General features: G+C 42.5%; 1 protein-coding gene across 6 annotated transcripts in view; it reads right to left on the reverse strand.

Annotated features, from left to right (window-relative positions):
• Nucleotides 1–22,588, reverse strand: part of TENM4 (teneurin transmembrane protein 4) — a 546,329-nt gene that overhangs the window by 53,908 nt on the left and 469,833 nt on the right. For 4 of the 6 annotated variants that reach the window (XM_030558332.1, XM_030558336.1, XM_030558350.1 and 1 more), the window contains 3 exons: nt 21,256–21,276; nt 10,534–10,766; nt 2,548–2,702 (listed from right to left, as the gene is read on the reverse strand). In XM_030558332.1, coding sequence (XP_030414192.1) covers nt 2,548–2,702; nt 10,534–10,766; nt 21,256–21,276 — 409 coding nt within the window. The remainder of the gene's footprint in view (nt 1–2,547; nt 2,703–10,533; nt 10,767–21,255; nt 21,277–22,588) is intronic. The other 2 variants (XM_030558355.1, XM_030558342.1) reach the window with 1 other exon arrangement.

Below are 22,588 nucleotides of genomic sequence, written 5' to 3' on the forward strand. Positions count from 1 at the left end.
GCAGGAGAAAAAACAACTTTTGTAGTGATAATCAGGATGGCCCATTTCCAACAATTGACAAGAAGGTGTGAGTAACGGTAGGGGGAATAGTTCTACTTTGTGTAATGACCCATCCACTCCTAGTCTTTATTCAAGCCTAATTTAATGGTGTCTAGTTTCTAAATTAATTCCAGATCTGCAGTTTCTCGTTGGAGTCTGTTTTTGAAGTTTTTTTGGTGTAGTATTGCCACTTTTAGGTCTGTAATTGAGTGTCCAGGGAGACTGAAGTGTTCTCCAGCTGGCTTTTGAATGTTATGATGTCTGATTTGTGTCCATTTATTCTTCTGCATAGAGACTGTCCAGTTTGGCCAATGTACATGGCAGAAGGGCATTGCTGACACATGATGGCATATATCACATTGGTAGAATCTCTCCAGGCCAGGCACGGAACAGTTTTTTGGCAAACCGTTCTCAAAAGATCTCTTATCGTTATATTCCTAATCATAGCGAAAGTTTCTAGAGTCCAGTTCCCTGATTCCTCAAGCTGCAGCAGCACCAGCCCTGGCCCTGGTGTAAGTCTGAGTAACCCATTAGGTTGCTACAACATATGACAGCTGATTGTAGTCCCTAAGGGACAATATGCCAATTTAGAATTTGCAGAGCAGGGATGCTCATCCCCTCCCTGCTCCTGTTATGCCATTTCCTTCCCCTATACACTGGGGTAATGTTGCGCTTTTGTGACTTTACAAAGACACATATTACGACATAGACATTGCAGTGCAATGTTAGGGTGCCACTCTGCCTCTCTGATACATCTCCTCTTTCTACCACCTTATCCCTAGCTGCTGTTTCTCCTTGTCCCCACCTTCTTTAGCTCTTTGGAAGGATATGAAGGGGTCCCCAGTAACCTGAGGCCCAGAGAACTCACTCTCACTGCTGCCTTTGTATGAGACCAAGTAGAGTTAGAGAGGCTCCTCTCAGATCCACAGACACCCCAAGTGCCCCACATGGCTCTCAAGCCACTGGCTGAGTGTCACTGTTAGAGAGCATCGAACATATGGTCTGGTTTTGATCGTTCAATCATGTTCAAACTCTTCCTACACTTATTTATTAAAGGGTGCCAGTTGCAACACAGGTTGATCTTGTGACTTCTAACATCTTAGTTTGTGAGGCATGAGTCTCAGTGCTACAAACAGTGAGCTGAGCGCTGTCTAGTTTCCCTCTGTGCCATTCTCAAAAATCTCCATCTTTTCTTGGCTCCTGGCCTACCTTAACCCTTCCTGTGGTACAACATTATAGCCCATGGTTTTCCCTTCAATAATGCATGTCTCCAAACATTCCCATAGTCTTTAGAGCATTGCTCCACTGCAGCCCTGAGTTAGCATCAAGAGCAGAGTTTACTCTGAACTGACAAGGGAATTTTCAGTTCCTTAAAACCCATTTCTTGTCAATGTTGGCAGCTAAATATTTCATGCCCTCTGGTCTCGCAGTGCCTCAGGGGCCTGACTGCTGTGACTTTTCTAGTCACTATAAATGATGAAAAGATAGTTCCCCAAGCTGAGTTTTTTAAAAACTTTTCTGTTGTGTCTGTCTGTCTCAGGACTATCCGAGAACAGCTCCTTTCACTTTAAAGAACGGGGAGACAAGGGATGCAGATGGCATATTTTGAACCCATCTCAGAACTGTTCAAAGAGGACATTATTATATAAAAGCTATAAGCGAGCTGAAAATATATTTTTAAAAAAGCCTTGCCCACAATAAACTTCCTCTGGCTGGCACTAAGATCCTGTTAAAGAAAGGAATATGCTTGTGAGATGGGGGCCATTATGCTGCAAGATGGCCTTTAACCATCAAAATTTACCTCTATATGAGGCATGAGAGCTTTTAAACGTGTAATTTTAGCCTTTTCATGAATTGCGGCCAGTGGGAACCTGCTACAAAGAAGCAAGAGTAATCTTTTCAAATTAGGGGGGAAAACATGAAGAATAGATTCCATACGGGAGCATGAAAATTATGTAGGTAGTTACAAAAGGGAAACCCCATTGATATCCATTGTGGCTGAATAACAGTACTTAGCCCACCAGCTAGGATTTATATTTTTGCAGAACGCGGTGACATTCCTCTGGCCATCCAATAATAAATGGCAAAAAAGGTTTTAAATGACTGTACCTCCAAACTGGCATTATTTGATGGGATGGGCATCACCCCAGAAAATTGAGTCCTGGCCAATAACAGGTTTGCCTACTGTCCCAGCCACAAATAAAGAAATAATCAAACACAGAACTTTTGGGTTTTTTTGCCTTAACCAGCAGAATTTAAAAGCCCAGGATGACGGTAGCTGCAACCAACTTGCAATTTGATGCAATTCAAGATACTTGATTTTCCAGCTGATGTTAATTTTGGCACTACAGCATCCTATCACTATTTCCCAGATGTTAATTTGATTCAGTCCTTAAACTGTGCTGTGCCAAATTATCTAGTGACAAAAAAGCAAGCCTGCACCTAGTCATTACAGGAGAGCAAGAGTAAAACTGGCTTGGTCTTTTGATTTGATACAAGTTTTGGTACCTGAGAAATGTCCATGGCAGAGTCACAGCTGAGAGGCCTGGCAGATGTCAAATCATTGGAGCCCAGCATGGTTGAGATGATCCCATTCTGGTCAATACGTCTGATCATGGTGCCATCTACAAAGTAAATCAACCCAAACTTGTCCACAGTGATGCCTAGGAAGGAGAAGAGCAGGGAAATCACAAACAAAAGGTCACCAGAGGATAAAAAAATACCTTGCTGAAGCAACAACTGTTTTTTAGCATTGCTCGACAATCGACATATGCCTCTTTATAAATGAGGATGTCTAAGGGCTTGTGCCAACTCCCACTGGAGTGAAAGGAGTTCAGAGCCTAAGTGAATGAGGACGTTGGGAGAAATTTATTTAATGGAATAAAAGTTAATTCTACTTGATTTGGCCAACCAGTGGGCCAATGAAACTTGGCACTACTCCACTGAAGTCAGTAGCAACTAACTGCTGCAGAGAACTAGGCCCTACAATTTTGTTTAGGAATCACTGTCCACTCTTTGAACGTAGTATGGGATTTTCAATAAATTGCTGAAAGAAAAAGAGAGCGTTTCCATATATTAATCCCACAGCATTTTAACTAACCTGTTTGTGAACACATGCAGACCACTTATTTCATTGTCTCATTCTCCTTTCACACAAGACACATTCTAAATGTCCAATTTGAACTTTTCCATCTTTAGCTTCAGACCACTGGCTCCACGTTTCACTACCCTCAGGTCCTTGCTAGCATCACTTCTCAAGCACTTGCCCTGTTTACATAACCCCCCTTAATTCTCTTTTTCCCAGGCGCTCTCTACTCTGCATTTCTAAAGTCTCTGTCATAAGAGGCTCTCATAGGGCTTTATACTTACAAATTAGACCTCACAGTACCCTTATGAACTAGGCACGATCATCTTCATTGTGCAGATGGAAAAAAATGAGAGATCAAGTGACTCTCACAAGGTCGCACCGTGAGTCACTGGCAAAGCCCGGAACAGAAATCAAGGATCACATTCACCTCTCTTTCATATTGGTGTAAATCAAGAGTAGAAGTTAATGGAATTCTCAATCTTAGTGTTTTATACAGCTGCCCAACACTGTAATACCTGAGCCCCTTCAATATAAAATGATGGCAATACTGAATGTCCATGGTGGACTTCATGGAGTCTCTGGCAGGTCTCCCTTTTCAGGTTAAAACTCTGCTTAGGGAAGGGTTTTTCCATCTTTTAGATTCTAATAATTTCATATTTTGGGTTCAGATTTCTTTGGCTAGGAGAGGGTAACAATAATGGGAATGTCATTCTACTGCTCAAAAGGCCTTTTTTGAAGACGAAGGTTTTGCAGCATTTCCTAAAGACTCTCGGCTCCCCTGATCTCTGGGAGTATGGTTCATAACCAGATCCCCTGGCTGAGAATGCTTTGTCCCAGGCTTTGTGATGTGCACTGCCCCAAAGGAGTGCAATTATACGTTGAAATTCAGTCTTTGATGTAGCTGCGGTTTGAGCCATTAATTGCTTTGAAGATTAGGACCAAAGTCTTAAACTGACATCAGAAACTGACTGGGCCTGACATTTGTGCATGGGCCTGATAAGCTCATGGTGACCTAAACCACGGAGAAGGTGTTCAGCTGCATTCTGTACCAGCTGAAGTCTGGGCATCATCTTCACATTCAACTTCAGATACAGTAAATTACAGTAATCCAATCTGGAGGACATGAATGCATGGATCACTGCGTCCAGGTGCTCATCTGTGCATACGGGACAAAGATTCATAGAGAGCTGGAGGTGAAAAAGGGCATTTTTAGATAGTGATGCTTCCTGATCATACAAACTTAGCAAGGAGTAAAACAGGACGCTGAGGCTTCGCAATACTTTGATGAAGGGGGTGTACACCTTTAATGAAAGGTGGAGACAACATCTTGGCCAGTTCTATGACGTGTGTCCCCTTTCCGACTAGCATCACTTTAGTCTTGCTTTGGTTCAGCTTGAACCAGCCATTCTTTATCCGGGAGTTGGATTTCTTGGCTGCATTCTGATATTTTAGCAGTGGCAGTGGTTGCATTGGTTTAGAATGAGACATCTAGCGGAATAATACTGGCATACTATTGGCAGCTAAGTCCTTGGCATCTCACTAGCTCACCCACCAGTTTGGGACATGTACATTATGGATACTTGTGGGAATCTGCATGTGAGGACATTTGGAGAGGAAGAGTAGATACCTAACACTACCCTCTGAGTTCTGTGGCAGAAGAATGATTGAAACCATTGTAGTGCTGGGCCATCTACTCTTGCTATGTCATGTAGATAGGCTGTCAGTAGCCTGTGTCTCATTGTGTCAAAGGCTGCAGAGAGGTCAAGTAATATGAGCATAGAGATCTTGCCTTTCCCATGGACTTAAGGAGGTTGTCTTTTAATGCCACTAGAACAGTTTCTGTGCTGTGCCATGGTCTAAACCCTGATTGTGAGCCAACCAGGAGGTCACATGCCATTAGTGCTTGGCGATCACTATTTTCTCAGTTATATTGCCCAGGAATGGGTAGTTGGACTTGGGATGGTACTGCACTTTTCAAAGGGTTGAGTAGGTGTGCATCTCTGAAGAAGGGCATCAACTATTTCCATTAGTAGTGGGCTTAGTTCTTCACTGGTTTTTTTAATCAGCCAAGGGCTGGGACCCATTTCAAAGCTTGGGGCTTTAATATTTTTCAGAGCTTCTTGAGCTTCAGCATATATGATAGGGCCAAGCTCAATCAGAGGTTGGGGATGGATCATACAATTTGGTCAGGGCTGGAATTTTCTTTCCTAGTTAGTTCCATATGCTTTCGGTTGAGCGTATCAGCAAAGTATTCTGACAGCTCTTCACAGCGGTCGACACTTGGGTCTGATGTCTGGGCAATGCAGTCTGGGCTGATTAGACAGCTACAGCAAAATCAGGATATGTGTATAGGGCTCAGTTATAACCACCAGCACAATACAACTTTATTTTGCATAGTATCTTTCCTAAAAATTGTAATCCCAAATGCTTGAGTGAGTTGTCTAGTTAAATAGTAACAGAGAAAGAGAATTCAGTGGTATAGACAAAGGAAGAAAAGGGCCTGATCCTTGGTTCAGCCTGAGTCCCCCTTTCCCTGCTGGCTTAAAGCTGCCCTAAAGGAGTAGATGGGGATTCCTGATGTAGGGAAATCCTAATGCTGCTCTCCATGCAGGCTGTGATGAGGGCAGTGCAGTGCCTCTGTTTATCGTGGGCCAACAGAATGGTCCCTAGTGGATTGTCCAGCTGGGGCTGCTCTTTAGACTGGAGGCTGGCAGGGGAGAAAGGAAGGTTGTTTAGAGCCCTCTCAACTTCTCCTCATTGCCCCATGAACTCACCATAGATCAAACCCAGAAGATAGGATACAGGCACTAAATATGTGCCATCAGCCTCTCTTTGTATGGTGTATATTTCATACCAGATCACTTTACTTGCTCTTCTTGGAATTAAACTTTTGGATCTTCTCACAATGAGGAGCTCCACCCTCCTTTAGACAGATGCCTTTGAAATGGGTAATTTTCAGTTTGGAGGGAGAGAAGTAGCTCATGATTACTGTGTAGCAGATTATAGTGGTCAGGGCTATTCTTGGGCTTAATTTACCACTTCAACTCTTAATGGAATTTTCATTTTTCCTCTCTGGAAAGGGACCCTTTTGGGGAGTTAATTACAGGAAGTTCCATCTTTTGGGCAGGCTACTTACAGCTGAGGCTAGTTCACTGTCTGAACTGAAGTTCACTAGTTCACATGTTGAACTGAAGGCCTCTGAAGTGTACGTTGCATTGGTACAAGCCTTCTCTTGGTTACCTACAGCAACATAATTAGAGTTAAAGATGGTTGGCCTGCAAATCAAAAGCCCAGCTGTGCAGCTACCTTAATCAGATGAGATTCCCACTGATGTTACCTGAGTAAGGACTGCAGTACGGCGCCTCAGAATTTTAAGATCTGGGCTGCCAAATGTGAAATCGCCTCAACTCCTCTGGGGTGGTCCAACATCCTTTCGCAAGCAGGGCTTGTGGTACTACTGAAGTGTCATGATAATGAGTTATGCTGGTGGAATGCTGTGTCATGAGGGCATTTATTTTGTAACGTCAGGGCCTTGTGGCCTGGTGACAGGACAGCACAAAGTTGCAGGGCAAACTGACACCAGAGAGTAGGAACAGCTAAAAGTAGTTACCCTACACCTGGGAACCTACTAACAAAAAATCCCAAAAAGATAATATGAAATGAATGTGGCAGCTCATGGTGCACAGCCCAATACATATGATGCTGAATGGAGATCCTCGTCCCATGGCAGAGATGATGTAAAGGAATGGGATCTCCTCTAATCCTCGCATCCTGAATACAAGTTAGTTAGGTTCAGGAAAAAACCCATACATGGAACTTCCTTGTCTGGCTGGATAAGTGCTTGTCTTTCCTGTTATTTTTTTATTCTGCTAGAACTGATGAGCACTTAGTGAACAATTGAGGTTTTGCTCATGCATTCAGTACTACACACCGACAGAAACGATCTGTCCTCAAATTAATTACTTCTTTTTGCATCTCTTTTGTGGTGCTAATGTATGGACTTTTTTCCCCCCCTTCTGAAACAATCTTCATATTGTGTCAGTCTTGTCACTTGGATCTCTGTTAATTGCAGGTTTCTTGGCAATTTCACTGCCACAACATTTTCGTGACAAGACCCACTGGCGAATGCTTAGATGGAAAAAAACACTCTGACAAGCTGGAGTTCTAGTATTTTTTTAAAGCTTGCTTGTAGAATAAGATCAGTATTAGCAGATGATAATTAGAAAGTGATAATACTTAAATGTACAGAGTATACTGAAATTCATTAGCATCTGAAAGCTCTGCCACACTGTGTGTCAAATGAATTGGAAGGGCCAGACCAGTGATCAACAAATCTGCAACTGCCACGTGTTTTATATATTGATCTGCTGTATTTCTAATATTCCTTGTTTCAGCAGAGGAGCCAAGGAGGGAATGGGCCATGGAGAGTCCAGGTGAGGGTTTTGATACCTTGGGCCTGATTCTCCATTGGCTACAGCTAGCTCTGCAAGACTCTCACATTCATCTTCTTGAGTATTTTCTGGCAAGTGGGAGAGATCCCCTTGCTGAAGCTGTCCATGCAAGCAAAGACCTCTGCTTCCCTGGTAGCTGCATACATGCTGGAAAGGGGACCTTGCTTCTCTGCTGCAAACCAAAGTTCCTGCTCCCATGCCTAGATTAATATTTGGGTCATGAAGTGGCTTCAGACTTAGAAAGAGTAGAGCCTGGCAAAGCTAGCTGCAGAATGAATCTTCCAAAAGCTTCCCTGGCCAGTGGCTGCCCGAAGTCCTGGATACGTTCAGCCAGCTTGGCACACAGAAGAGTTTTATACTCCCCTCTGCCCATTTACACGCATTGGCACTCTGCTCTCCAGAGAAATACAGAAGGTAGGGGCAAGTCTGAGGACTGCTGGTTACAGGTCTAAGAAGTCATTTGTTTGCTCTCGTTGTATTTCATAATAGTTCAAAATGAAAGAGAGTTCACTGGTACGCTAGAATGATTGGTAGTGAGCCAGTAAATGACGTTGACACTATTTTGTCAACATTACTTTTCAGTGTTAATTTATTGAGATGAATGGGGAACAAGTCACATTAGTCAGAGCTATTTACTCAGGTGACTACAAATTCATGGATAAATTCACAACGATTTCACTTTTGAGGTGGAGGAGCAGCCTCCGAAGAGTTCAAATCACTAAGAGGAGGGATCATGAAGCTGGTAGACCAGAACTCTTGAGTTCTGCTCCCCACAGTGGCCCCCGTAATACTTGGCACAATTTCACAACAACATACTACAAATATTATTTAGGTAAGCTTCACAACACCCCCAGGAGGAAGGGAAGTATGATTTCTCCCACCTTCCAGAAGGGGAAATGGAGGAAACATAACTAGACCACGCATAACAAAGATTCACAACGGGAGCCGACACAAAAAGTCGCTAAATTAATTCTTGTTTCTCGGATGCCATAACAATAATGTCATCTGTATGTCAGAAAAAGTATTTCTCAACCCGTCTAGCCAGAAGAGACACAGCCTGGCTGCCTCCACCTCCACTGTGAAAGCAACACATGAAAGGCTCCATGTATTTGTCAGGAGGTTCCGCCACTCCAGAGATTCCAGCCGGGTGCACAGGCTTAGAGATGGGAGTGCTGATGGAAAACGGGGTCCTATAACCTCTCCCTGTGACTGAGAGAGAAACCTGACACACACTGACACTAAATGTGCAGATGTAGCGGCCCAAGTGTGACTTTTTTGTTTTTAAAGCCAACACCTCATAAATAGTTCCCTGGGTTCCTAGCCAACAGGCAACAAGACCTGCAACAAGAGCGGCAGAAAGGGCTCATTGTGCATATAACTAATCTATAACAGCAGCATCAGTCAGTCTCTGCACAGGATCTTCCCTCACTTTTAGACATAAAGCTGTTCATCATATAGTAAGAATGAAGGTATTTCCTCTTAAGAAGATAAAGCTGTGGGGCTGACTTCCCTTTGGTCGCAACCCAGCCGCTGCATTTGAATACAATCCATAGTTAAAGTGAGAACACGTCTTTGCAACACAAGCCTGTCAACGCGGAGCAAAACCAAATGAGTGTAAAGACCACCATCCCAGTGAGATAACACATGCATGGGAAGCATATGTCCTACTTGGAAAGGTATCTGGGCCTTTTGGTTGAAACATTTGAATAAAGATGGGAAAGCCAACAGTACCCTCTCTCCTACATATATCACAGCCTCACTGCAATCTGGTCTTAAGATTGGATTTATCGAGAAACAGTGGCTGGCTCAGGAGGTTGGTAATTGCATGCAGAGCTCATCAATTTTAGATTGCCAGTCTGAGGACCTGGCTACATAAAGAGTTGCACTGGTTTGACTAAATGTGCGATTTTAAACCAAATTGGTTCAACCAGTGTAAAAGTCCATGTAAACTCTCTTATTTTGGTTTAAGTAGGCTTATTTCAGTTTAGGTTAAATTGACCAGAACAGGTTTAAACTACACTGAAATAAGACACTTTTGTATCAAAATTAGTGTCCATCTCGTCTTTTGCATGGGTTTAACTATACTGGTTAAAATCGTATTTGTAGTTAAATCAGTGTAACTTTCTCATGTAGACAAGCCCTGGATCACAAGGGATCAAACTGCAGTGTGTAACCCTACCTTCAGCTTACCTCTGAGAGATACCTGAGGGGTTTGTCTCTATTTTATATACAGCAACACTTGCAGAGCCTTTTATGCCAATAAAATCTCAATGAACTGAACGGAATTGAATGTAGTCCAGATGGGTAGTGACCAAAAGTTGTAATTCTCTCATGGTGCTTTGGGGGGCTAAGTGGTATATGAAATGGATTGGTCCTCTCAGTACAGTTCCCACTGGACACATGTCCATAAAATCACCCCCCTCCAAACTGGCACCATTCTTAGCAGTCTCAATACAAGGCTAAGGACTGGAAGGGCCTGGGGTTGAACGATTCACTCATCCCTAGTGGTGATGCCTCCAGTTCAGGACTAAGGCCTGGTCTACACTGGTGGAGGGAGAGGATCGACCTAAGATACGCAACTTCAGCTACGAGAATAGCGTAGCTGAAGTTGACGTATCTTAGGTTGATTTACCTCGCATCCTCACAGCGCAGGGTCAACTGCCGCTGCTCCCCCATCGACTCCGCTTCCGCCTCTCACCACGGTGGATTAGAGGAGTCAACAGCAGAGGAATCAGGGATCCATTTAGAGCATATATATTAGACGCGATAAATTGATCCTCGATAGATCGAGCACTACCCGCCAGTCCGGCGGGTAGTGTAGACGTACCCTGAGGCACATTAGCGGGTTGCCCTGGGGAAGCTTGTATACCTGTTCTGTGGTATTCCAGAACTGTTGGTTTGGCACCTTTCTCAAAGCCCACTTTAAAATGCTTGTAAGAAGAGACTGCGTCTTACCCCTGGGGTTAGTGAGTGTTGCTTCGGTGCCTTTGCCCCCATCTCCGCAGCGGGTTTCATCAAAGGGAAGGCACTGATCCCCAGTCCCTGCCACCACCTCTGAATTCTTGACAACATCCTTCACAACGGAGGTCGACTTGATCTTATAGATGCGTCGGCTGTTAGTGTCAGAGAGGTAGATGGAGCCAGTGATTGGGTCCGATGTCAGGTAATACTTGTGAGCTGGGCTGTGGCTGAAAAACAAATATAGAGGAGTGTTATCTTCATTGGTAGATTTCAGTATTTGTTTCCCTAAGCACAAATAATACGTTGAAGCAGAAGTGCTGCAGCTCTACATCCAGTGGATTTAGCTCATTACGGCATACACTCCAACAGGACTAATGCTGGGTACATCACAAGCCAATTAAAGAGAAGCAATGTGGTCCTATACATAGGGAACTGGAGTGGGAGTCATTGCAGTTTGATCTTGGGTAAGTCACTTTGCCTCTCTATGACTCAGCTTCTCCGTCTATTGAATGGTCGTAATGAAAAAAAAACCCTTCTTTTGTAAAGTGCTTTGAGATCTAGGGGTAAAAGGCATTATCTAAAAGCTAAGTATTATTATTCATATAGTATTTGATTCTGCTGTCATTGAATTCAATGGCAAAATTCTCATTTACTTAACAGAGTCCTGAGGGTCCTATTCTACGTCTGTGGAAGTAAATGGGAGTTTTGCCATTGAATTCAATGGGAGCATCGATCAGACTCTTAAAATGACTCTCAAAGAGGCTGAATGATTTGCCCAAAGTAACACTGCAGGCCAGCAGCAGAGAAGAGAATACAGCCCTGGAATCTGGATTCCAGTCTATTCTAACCACTAGACATCACTGCCTCCAGAAACACTAGAAAGCAGGTTGGGAAAACACCGTGAGCAGACTGAAAAATGATATACTGTTTTTATAAATGCTACTGAGACCAAAGTCAGAAATGGATCAAACAAGAGTCTAAATAGAGACTGTATAATAGAATTAGATGGAAACAGCAGTAGACTTGAATTTACACATTTATTTAAGCCAAGGTCTTTGGAGGAAACTATATACAGTATAATATCTCTCTATTGTTCAGCTTAAGTGTTTGCCATCGCTAGGTATTGATTTACACTCTCTTCTAAGCCCAGGAATCAACAATGTTAAACTAATCATACCTATGGCATGAACCCAGCTCTACTTCCCACTCGGAGTTGCAAGGTAACTGTCAGGACGTGTTTGAAAATTTCTCCTCCTACATACTCCACTTCCTCTAAATTCTTCGGATCCCCATTAAATTCAGTGGCAAATTTACAGGAGGTGGATTTTGCACTCAATGAGCATTAAACCATCCTAGTGATCAGTTATTCTATGAGCAGCCAGTTGGGGATGTCTGCGTGGCAGTGCAGATTCCCCGCCCCTTTATCAGGCATTGCTCTCTCCCTTTCTTTTCAAAATACTGCTTGAGTCTCAATTTTAAAAGTCATGAATTGGTTCTTCATTCAAATTACTCACTGCTTTGGAAAAAAGCCTTTTGGATTTATCCTGGAAGATCCCTTGTGATTTATCCTATTAAAGTCTGAACAGATTTCATCTCCACAAATGACACTGATTCGTGCTAAATAAAATGCTCTGACCTTCAAGACAGCTCCACCTGGCATTTCAGTCTCTATCTGTACTCCTTTCCAATGACAGCAGGCTCGTAGGGTATTATTTCATTTACCTACATGTCACTCACATTAAGCAAGTGGCTTCCACCCTGGTGGAAAAAGGTGCCCCATGGGAATCCACCATCCATTTTGATCAGGCCCTTGTGTTTTCAACTAACTGTCTTTACAAAGCTCAGCTGAATGTCAGTCAGCCTTTGAGCTGTTCATAATCTCTACTATGTGAAAAAAGGTGGACAGAGGAGGACATTAATAAGAATACATTGCCATTTTGCAGTGTCATTTGCCTGGGAACCAGGAGTCCTGACTCTCAGTCCCTGCAAAATACTACTATTGTCATTTATTACTGGACTTCATAGCCTTGCTCTGGTGGTTTGTACGCTGGTTTGTCTTAGCGGTACCTATCTCACAAAAAGAGAGCCCCAAATAGTCCCTAATCTTAACCCCTAAACAGAACGAAAGCAAAATCGACACCAAAGTCAATGCCAGTCCATTTTAACCACTGATCAAACAACCAAGTAGAACAGCTCCAATTAGCAGAAAAAAAATCAAAATGCCACCTCTTGCTCAAATTTCATCAATCACCTTAACAGCTGTCCCTTCTATGTAATATTGGTAAAAGCTACTGGTAACCCAAGGTTAGTGTTACTAATCTAGGTTCTCGTTTTAGATTCTGGAGTGAGGGAGTGAGTGAATGAGTGAGTGTTAATTCACAGATTCTGAGGACAAATCAGACTGGCTGCTGCTGTAAATGCGTTATCACAGTAGCACGGTTATAATTATTAATTAAGTGAATCTCAGAAAGGTAGGATGTAAAGATTTATTTTAAATAAATCACTCATCAGATGGTAATCGCTTTGAGTCACTTGCAGCCTGGTCTGGATTTCAACCAGTGATCCAGCAGTGAAAGGCTCCTCAGTCAACTAATCACCCTTCTAAAGCCAGCGTTGTTGTTACTATTGCAAATTACTTTATACCAAATGCTGTCATTTCAGTTGCACTGCACTGGACCAACAATAGGGATCAAAAAGCATCTAGTTAATTCTCATTGGTTCAAGTTTTAGTCCATCTCTCAGTCTTATGTCCTGACCCCATTTGCACTCTCAAAACAACAGAAAACAGCCGGCAGAGCAACAATAACAGATGGAGTAAGCTATGCTGCTAGACAAAATCAGAAGCTATGCCTATCCTTTGATCTGATTACACTTGGGAGGGAAATCGCCTGTGGCAAGCAGGTCTCTGTTAGCAGAGGTAGGTCACATGATTATGGTTACATTCACACCAGGTAATGGTCACCCTTTTGCAAAGGGCCAGCACAGGGCCTAAGCTCCACTTCAGTATGCCCTTAGAAACGGGATCAGGTGGTATTTAGAGTGAATAGGCTTTGTGGTCGATACCTGCAGAGAGGTGAGTTTGACCGACCTGGACAAGGGGCTGCAGTCAATGCTGGCACAGACATATGGTAGTAAAGGAGGTATCATTACAGGTGTCATTCAGTGGATGAGATGTTGCAGAGAGCAGCACACCTTTGGTAGCTGTCCAGGTGGAAGTTAAAGATCCTATGGCATGTTTCACAAAAGCAGAGGATAACTCCACTATCCTGGACAATGCTCCCCATGTAAATTACACTACAGTGTAGTATCTGTGGGCCCGTCATGCATGACTGAACTCCCAGGTGCTGATCCAAAGGCGAGTGATGTTATTGGAAAGGCTCTCGTTGACTTTGATGGGACTTTGAAGTTGCAAGCTTCTTAGGGCAGGAATCACATCTTTATTCCTTATGTAAAGTGACATGCGCCTCCAGGAGATAATGTACCAATGTTAAGTAGGATTTTTCCCCAATGGCTTCGGCCCAAATTTCCCACCTCTACTGTTGTGCTGCGACCTACTTAGATGCATCATTCTACTCCAGAAGCAGCTGTGCATCATTTTCCAGTGTGGTTGTGGATGTATTCAGCTGTGAAAGCACTCTGAGATCCTTCAGGAAGAAAGGTGCTGAATAAACCACATTATTACTATGAAAGTTCAAAACTATTTCCCTCCATCAGTGAGAAGATGAGAGCAATGAGACCGTGAAATTCCAGTTACTGGTCTTTTCTATTTATTTAATGTCCCAATCAATAGGCAAACCCAAGCAGCAAACTGGACTGAACTGAACAACAACTGAAATAAGTCTGAATGGGGCAACACACATCAGTTCTTTCGCTCTTTCCATCCTCTCTCATCTCTGAGTTATAGAATGTAGCAAAACAGACAACGGGTTCTGTAATCATCTGAAGCCTAAATCAATTGTAGCCTCCTGATATTTATCCACCACACTGATGCTGCCGCCACTGGAGATGGGCTGACAGCAAGGAGCATGAGTTGATTTTCCTTTCAGATATCTTCCTGCACATCTTATTTTCAGGAGGAACCACGGGAGCCTGCTTTGGCAGTTTACTCCTCTGGGGCTATAATCTGCAGGAGCCACAATCGAGCGTACAGAATTGTAGCCAAGCTTTGAGAGATTCAATCTGGCAAACTTTATGGCACAGCACTATGATGCCATCTCAGTATGTCATGTGGACACTGAGGGTCAGATCCTGAACTAAAGTCACTGGAGCTGTGTCAGTTTAAACCAGCTGACGACCTCGGTCCCAAAACACAACCAGGGAGGTCTGGTTTCCTTATTCAGCATATGTTAAAGTGATGGGTTAGGAAAACATGGATCCCTAGATTCGTAGATTCCAAGACCAGACAGGACCATCATGACCATCCAGTCTGACATTTTGTATAACAGGCCATAGAACTTCTGCAAAATAATTCCTAGAGCAGATCCTTTAGAAAAAACAGCCAATCTTGATTTAAAAATTGTCAGTGACAGGGAATCCACCATGACCCTTGGTTAATTGTTCCAATGGTTAATTACTCTCACCTTTAAAAATGTATGCCTTATTTCCAGTCTGAATTTGTCTAGCTTCAACTTCCAGCCACTGGATTTTTTTATACCTTTCTCTGCTAAATTAAAAGGCCTGTTATTAAATATTAGTTCCCTATGTGGATACTTATAGGCTGCAATCAAGTTACCCTTTAACCTTCTCTTTGTTACACTAAATAGATCGAGCTCTTTGAGCCTCTCACTATAGGGAATATTTTCCAATCCTTTAATCATTCTGGTGGCTCCTCTCTGAACCCTCTCCAATTTATCAACATCCTTCCTGAATTGTGGGCAACACAACTAGGCAGTATTAGAGAAGCAGTAACACCAGTGCCAAATACAGAGGCAAAATAAAACCAAGTATCCTGTGGCACCTTATAGACTAACAGACATTTTGGAGCATGAACTTTCGTGGGTGAATACCCACTTCGTCAGATGCATGTGGTGGAAATTTCCAGGGGCAGGTATATATATGCAGGCAAGCTAGAGATAATGAGGTAGTTCAATCAGGGAGGATGAGGCCCTGTTCTAGCAGTCGAGGTGTGAAAACCAAGGGAGGAGAAACTGGTTTTGTAATTGGCAAGCCATTCACAGTCTTTGTTTAATCCTGAGCTGATGGTGTCAAATTTGCAGATGAACTGAAGCTCATCTGCTCCATGATTTTTCCAGGGACTGAGGTGAGGCTGACTGGCCTGTTGTTCCTTGGATCCTCCTTCTTCCCTTTTTGAAAGATGCGCACTACAGTAGCCTTTTTCCAGTCATCCGGGACCTCCCCCGATGGCCATGAGTTTTCAAAGATAATGGCTCTGGAATCACATCTGCCAACTCTTTTAACACCCTCAAATGCAGCACATCTGGCCCCATGGACTTGTGCTTGTCCAGCTTTTCTAAATAGTCCTGAACCACTTCTTTCTCCATACAGGGCTGGTCACCTCCTCCCCATACTGTGCTGCCCAGTGCAGCAGTCTGGGAGCTGACCTTGTTCATGAAGACAGAGGCAAAAGAAGCATTGAGTACATTAGCTTTTTCCACATCCTCTGTCACTAGGTTGCCTCCCTCATTCAGTAAGGGTCCCACACTTTCCTTGACTTTCTTTTTGCTGCTAACATACCTGAAGAAACCCTTCTTGTTACTCTTAACATCTCTTGCTAGCAGCAACTCCAAGTGTGATTTGGCCTTCCTGATTTCACTCCTGCATGCCTGAGCAATATTTTTATACTCTTCCCTGGTCCTTTGTCCAATCTTCCACTTCTTGTAAGCTTCTTTTTTGTGTTTAAGATCAGCAAGGATTTCACTGTTAAGCCAAGCTGGTCGCCTGCCTATTTACTGTTCTTTTTATACATCATGATGGTTTGTTCCTGCAACCTCAATCCATATCACTCTGAATCAGTGACCTATCCTCATAATTATTTACCACTCCCCCAATTTTTACTATTTGCAAATTTTATCAGTGATGATTTTATATTTTCTTTCAGTGCACTGATAACATTTTTAAATAGCATAGGGCCAGGAACCAATCCCTGTGGGACCTAACTGGAAACCCACTCACTTAGATGATGATTCCCCATTTACAATCACATTTTGAGACCCATCTGTTAGCCAGTTTTTAATCAAATTAATATGTGCCATTTTAATTTTATGTCATTCTAGTTTTTTAATCAAAATGTTGTGTGGGACCAACTCAAATGCCTTACAGATGTCCAAGTATATTAAGTCAGCACTATTGACTTTATCTATTAAACTTATAATCTAATAAAATAAAGATAAATTAGTTTGACAGGAACAATTTTCCATAACTCTTGTTGATTTGCAATAAGGACATTACTCTCCTTTAATTCTTTATTAACTGAGTCCCATATGAGCCTTTCCATTTTCTTGTCCAGGATTGAAGTTAGGCTGACAGGCCTATAATTACCTGGGTCATCCCATTAATCCTTTTAAAACACTGGCACATTATCATCTTTCTTCCACTTTTCTGGAACTTCCCCAGTGCTCCAAGACTTCTTGAAAATCAACATTAATGGTCCAGAGAGCTCCATGACCAGATCTTTTAAAACTCTTGGATGTAAATTATGTGGACCTGCTGATTTAAATATGTCTAAGATCAGTACCTTCTGTTTAACATCCTCCAGAGAGACTAGTTGAACGGAAAGAGTGTTATCACCGTAGGACGAGACTGCATCATTTGTTTTTCCCCAAATACAGAACAGAAATATTTATTGAATACCGCTGCCTTTTCTGCATTATTATTGATAATTCTAACATTTCCACCCACTAATGGACCAATACCACTAAAAGGATTCTTTTTGTCCCTAATATATTTAAAAATACTCCTTATTGTCTTTAAGTCTTCTGATCATACCTTTCTTCTTGTGTTCCTTTGCTTCTATAATCAATTTTCTACAGTCCCTAATTTATTATTTATATTCATTACCATCAACGTCCTTTTCTTCCATTTGTTATAAAAAAATATTTTTTATAGCTGCCTTCACTTTACCTCTAAACCAGTTGGTTGTATTTTAACCAGCACTGCCTTTTTTCTCAATTGTGGGATTGTCTCTTGCAGGACCTCTAGTAAGGTGTTCTTAAATGATTCCCAGTTATCACTGAAATTTTTCTGATTAAGTTCTTCCTACCAGCTCATTTGGCTCATAATTGTTTTCAGTCTTGTGAAATTGGCGCTATTAAGTATATATATTACTGAACATTATTCTGCTTGCATGTTATAAATGTGAACAAGTCATGATCACTTGTAACTAAGCTACAATTTGTTTTTAGTTCTGTAATCAGTTCTTCTTTATCTGTTAAGACGAGGTCTAATAAAAATTCCCACTATGCTGGCTGCATTACTTTTTGAGTTAGCAAATTGTCATCTATAATGTTTAGAAATTCCAAGGATGTTTTAGTATTAGTATTAGCAGCCTGAGACCTCCAGTATATGTCACTCACATTGCTGTAACAGGGGAGGGATAGCTCAGTGGTTTAAGCATTGGTCTGCTAAACCCAGGGTTGTGAGTTCAATCCTTGAGGGGGCCATTTAGGGAACTGGGGTAAAAATCTGTCTGGGGATTGGATTGGATAACCTCCTGAGGTCCCTTCCAACCCTGATATTGTATGTTCTCCCACTATCACCATGTTTTTTCCCTACACATTATTGAGAAGTGTGTAAGGAGGTGGTCATCCTGTTTCATAGCATAATTTGGTGGCCTGTAGCAGATACCAACTAATACTCCATCTTGTGCTTTATCTGTTAGCATACTGATCCATAAGCATTCAAGATCTTTTTCTTCTGAGTTATCAGTGACACAAACAGGTAATGCCATTTTTGACACAGAGTGCCACTCCACCTCCTTTTTTGCCCACCTGATCCTTCCTAAATAAGTTATAACCATTGATTTTAACATTCCAATCATGTTTACCATCAAACCAGGTTTTAACCAACTAGACTGAATTTATGCTAAAAAATGAACAATTCCAATCAATCTTGTTTATTACCTAGAATCCTAACACTGATGTATAGACAATTCAAGAATTTCTTCTCTTTATGTCATTTGGTTAGACTAATTTTGTTTTCAGCATCTCTATTTTGTGCTAACTGATTGCTCATATCTCCCACCTTTGTGCCTCCCCTTTTGTTTTTAGTTTAATCCCATCCAGACTACTCTAGCCAGCCTGTCCTCAAGGAGACTGGTCCCCTTTCCCCTGCGGTGGAGGCCATCTAAAACATACAGCTCTCTCTACCCACAGAAGGTGGACCAATGTTTCACAAAATCCTACACCCTACAGCACTTACTTTGCCAGCGGTTCACAACCAGAATCATCTATCCTTTTTCTCTCATGGGACAGGAAAAATCTTAGAGGAGATTGCTTGGATACTCTTCTTCTTGAGTCCCCTGAAGTAATCTACTATCTGCGTGATATCCCATGACACAGTGCCATTAGTCCTTGTCTGTCTACTTTAGAAGGCTATCCAATCTTAGAGTGATGTCTAGTGTATTGGCTCTGGGAAGGCAGCACATTGTTCTGTTGCCTGTCTGTCCTTTGTAGAATGTTCTTTTGGTTCTTCTGAGTATTGAATACCCAACAAGCATCATATTTCTTCCTAGAATGGTTGGAAGACTCTTTGCTGGCAAGCTTGATTTTCTTAGTGGTAGGGCCAAACTGCCACATATGTCCTGTACACCTAGCCATTCCCTTGCATCTGCTGGATCTTGAGAGGTATCTTGGAAAGTTTTCATGTTGAGGACCTGATATTGATTTGAAACTTCTAGCTGTGTGGAATTCCTCACGTTACTCTTCTCTCTGGTGGCCACAGTCCGCTCATTCTCATCTGTCTCTAGCCATGTAGAATTTCACAGTAACCTCTTGCCTCTGGTGGTTATGAACCACCAGGCCTCCTCTCTGACTTCACTGAATACCCCAATTGCTTTGGTTTATCTCGTCCTAAACGTTCCCTCATGATACATCCTCCCTTTCCTTTGGTTCTTTAGCTTTTCTTATAATTTGGACAGGATAGTGCCAACAATATATCAGGCATTTTACAGATAGCTGAAAAGACATGGCCTTTGTCCCCAAAGAGCTTGTGCTCTAGACAGACCACATACAAATGCAAGGGGGGAGACAGGCAAGAAAAAGCAGGGTGAATGTGTAGAGCAGTGTGGCACTCAGACTTATTGCTTCCATGATATTATGGACATTTATATTGTGAACACTTCCCTGTGCAAGGACTAGGGCTTGTGAGAAGAGATGTGTTTAAGGAGGACCTTTAGGAAAACCCCTCCTGCTTCAGAATATAAGCCAACTTCTAACTATTGGGGTCAGGAAGGAAACCTTCTCTGGGGGACAGGTTATTCCTTAACTACCTACTGTGGGGTTTCTTACACCTTCCCTTGAAACATTCAGTGCTGTCCATTGTCAGTGATAGGATACTGGATTAGATGGACCATGGTTCTGATTCAGTCTGGAAATGTCTGTGTTCCTAGGAGGAACAGGCAGAGGTGTTCCCAAGCAGATCAGGTGAGGGCTCTGGGCACAAGGACTATACTTTCTTCTATGTCTCTCATATTTCATCTCTCTCCTTTAACATTTGAAACAATCTCCACAGCACTCGCCCTGTGCCAGTTCTTGACTCACCCTTTCTCCTGTGCCTGCATGATTGCTCTCCTTCCTGCTCTTTCCCAGGTCTTCCTACTGTGGCACTGGCCATTGCTGATCGCAGACATTTGCTGTCAACTTTAAAGTGCTGAGCCCCCATGGAGGAGGAGTTCAGTGTTGCTGGTTTCAATAGCACTGAGCACCTTTGCAGATCCCAGTGGGATGACTTCTACTGCCGCTTGTGTGAGGTCTATGCCATTTGTACTGGGTGATCCTTGATGTGTGATTAGGTGAAGGAAACTATCTGCTGCAGGAAACAGAATTTACACTTGGCCCTGTAGCTCTTTTATTTGGCCTGTGATGCCCGAGTTTTCAGGTTGTGCTAAACAGAAAATAAAACCTCACAACAATGCCATGCGTTTGGAATGCAGCATAAACTGAAAACTTGAGGGCCTTCTCCAAAGTGCTCTCCTACCCACTGTGGATCAGACACAAAGAGGGCTGCAGAACGGACACTAAGGGTTAAATACTCCCCATGATAATGGAAGTTCACACTTAGTGCCCCAGGCTCACAGCCATCCTAATCGGGGCAAGTCTCAATTTTTATAACAACCATAACTGGGGATCAAACCAGGCTAAAAGTATGAGCCTCTAGAGTTTTAGCTGGGAGCTGTGGTTCTCTGTGGGTCAGGACACGTAACACACACTAACCAGTGGGTTACCCAGAGCTCCTTTTAAATTACATGGATAATTGTCTTAGTCTTGCCATTCACTCAATTGTTTGACAAAGCGCCCCCTTCCTCCTTCCTTTATATTCTATTTTAACTGACTATGACTATTTATAGACCAAGCAGAATTGCATTATGACCCTGACGCATGATTAATGGCTTCCAGTTTGGATGTCTGATCGCCTGCATCAGCTTTAATCACACTGGCTTCATTTGCTATTGAATTATCTGGAAATGGCACTTGTGGCTCTCCATATAACAACATGCAACAAGACAGGCAGAGGCATAAAATTCTCCACTGGTTGGCTTACCTATGTCTGAAATCTTTATTTCTGACAGACGGCAGGAAAGCAGGGAATAGAAGAAAGCAGAAGGTGTTAGTGGCTGAGTTAGAAGCATTATTAGCAAATTGAAAACTTGACAGTAACTGTACCATACAAAGCAATAATAAATAAAGACATAGCAGACATGACAATGATATACTTTATACTGGATATTACTTGTCAGTGAGTTCACTTATGTACTGCTGCATATCACAAAGGAAGTATGATCTCACCAGCTCAGAGGTACTCATTTATGCAGGAGATGGGGCCAGGCAAACTTCACACACAGACACTCACTACATTTAATTATCTGTCATGGAACGTAATGTCAGGATAGAAGCCTGTTTCTTTAGTAAGCTTTACAGCTTTTTCACTGTCGCTGATTGTGGTTCTTTCTATTTTACAAGGCAATATATCAGCAGAATTGTTCTGGTCAGCTTCTTTTATGTTCACTGCCTGAATCTCAGAGACACCATGGCAGAGAATTCAAGTGGGATTTTTTTTTCCATGGGTCAACTGACATACCCCATTGTAATTAGCTGGAAGCCACATTGCAGCTGCAGGAAACAGCACTGCACTCTAATAAGAGACCGTACCAAACAGTGGGGGTGTGAATCTCAAAGGAAATGCTGCATGAGGAGGCACAGATACAATCCATTTAAGCCAAAAAATGGCTTTCCCCCATAGCTTTTAGTCAACCTCCATCTGTACCCATTTAATTTATAGCACAGGTGAGTTAGGAAGTGCTTTTTGGCCCCTATAACCTAAGTGTTTGCACAGATAAAGCAGTAATGGCTCCAGCAGGATTAACATGGGATTAAATTAAACTTTGTGGGTCTTTGAAGAATCCAACAAGGTCACTTTTTCAAGGTTTCCAATTTGCTCTTCTGCAATCAGGGACTGTTCCACCAAACCTATACACAGAGGGTCTTTCTAATAATGCTGAAATACAAAAAGAACTCAGGGTGAGATTTCCAAAAATCCCTAAGGAAGTGAGGCACCCAATTCCCATGCCATTACTGTGGGGTTTGGGCATCTATCTGCCTTAGGCGCCTTTGGAAATCATGGCCTCCATCATTAAAATAACCTTTCAGCACTGGAAGGATGCTATGCACCTTAATGAAGGCCACCATGGAATCATTCCTCAATATTTGGAGTCCCACTCCTGGTATTTTACTCAAGCTGTGACTCGCTCAGAGAAGTGACTGTAAATATAGAATATCAAACCCTCTGCTCAGAGCAGGACCAATCCCCAGACAGATTTTTACCCCAGTTCCCTAAATGACCCCCTCAAGGATTAAACTCAAAACCCTGGTTTAGC

This window comes from Gopherus evgoodei, chromosome 1, assembly GCF_007399415.2.
Source record: "Gopherus evgoodei ecotype Sinaloan lineage chromosome 1, rGopEvg1_v1.p, whole genome shotgun sequence".
NCBI lineage: Eukaryota > Metazoa > Chordata > Testudines > Testudinidae > Gopherus > Gopherus evgoodei.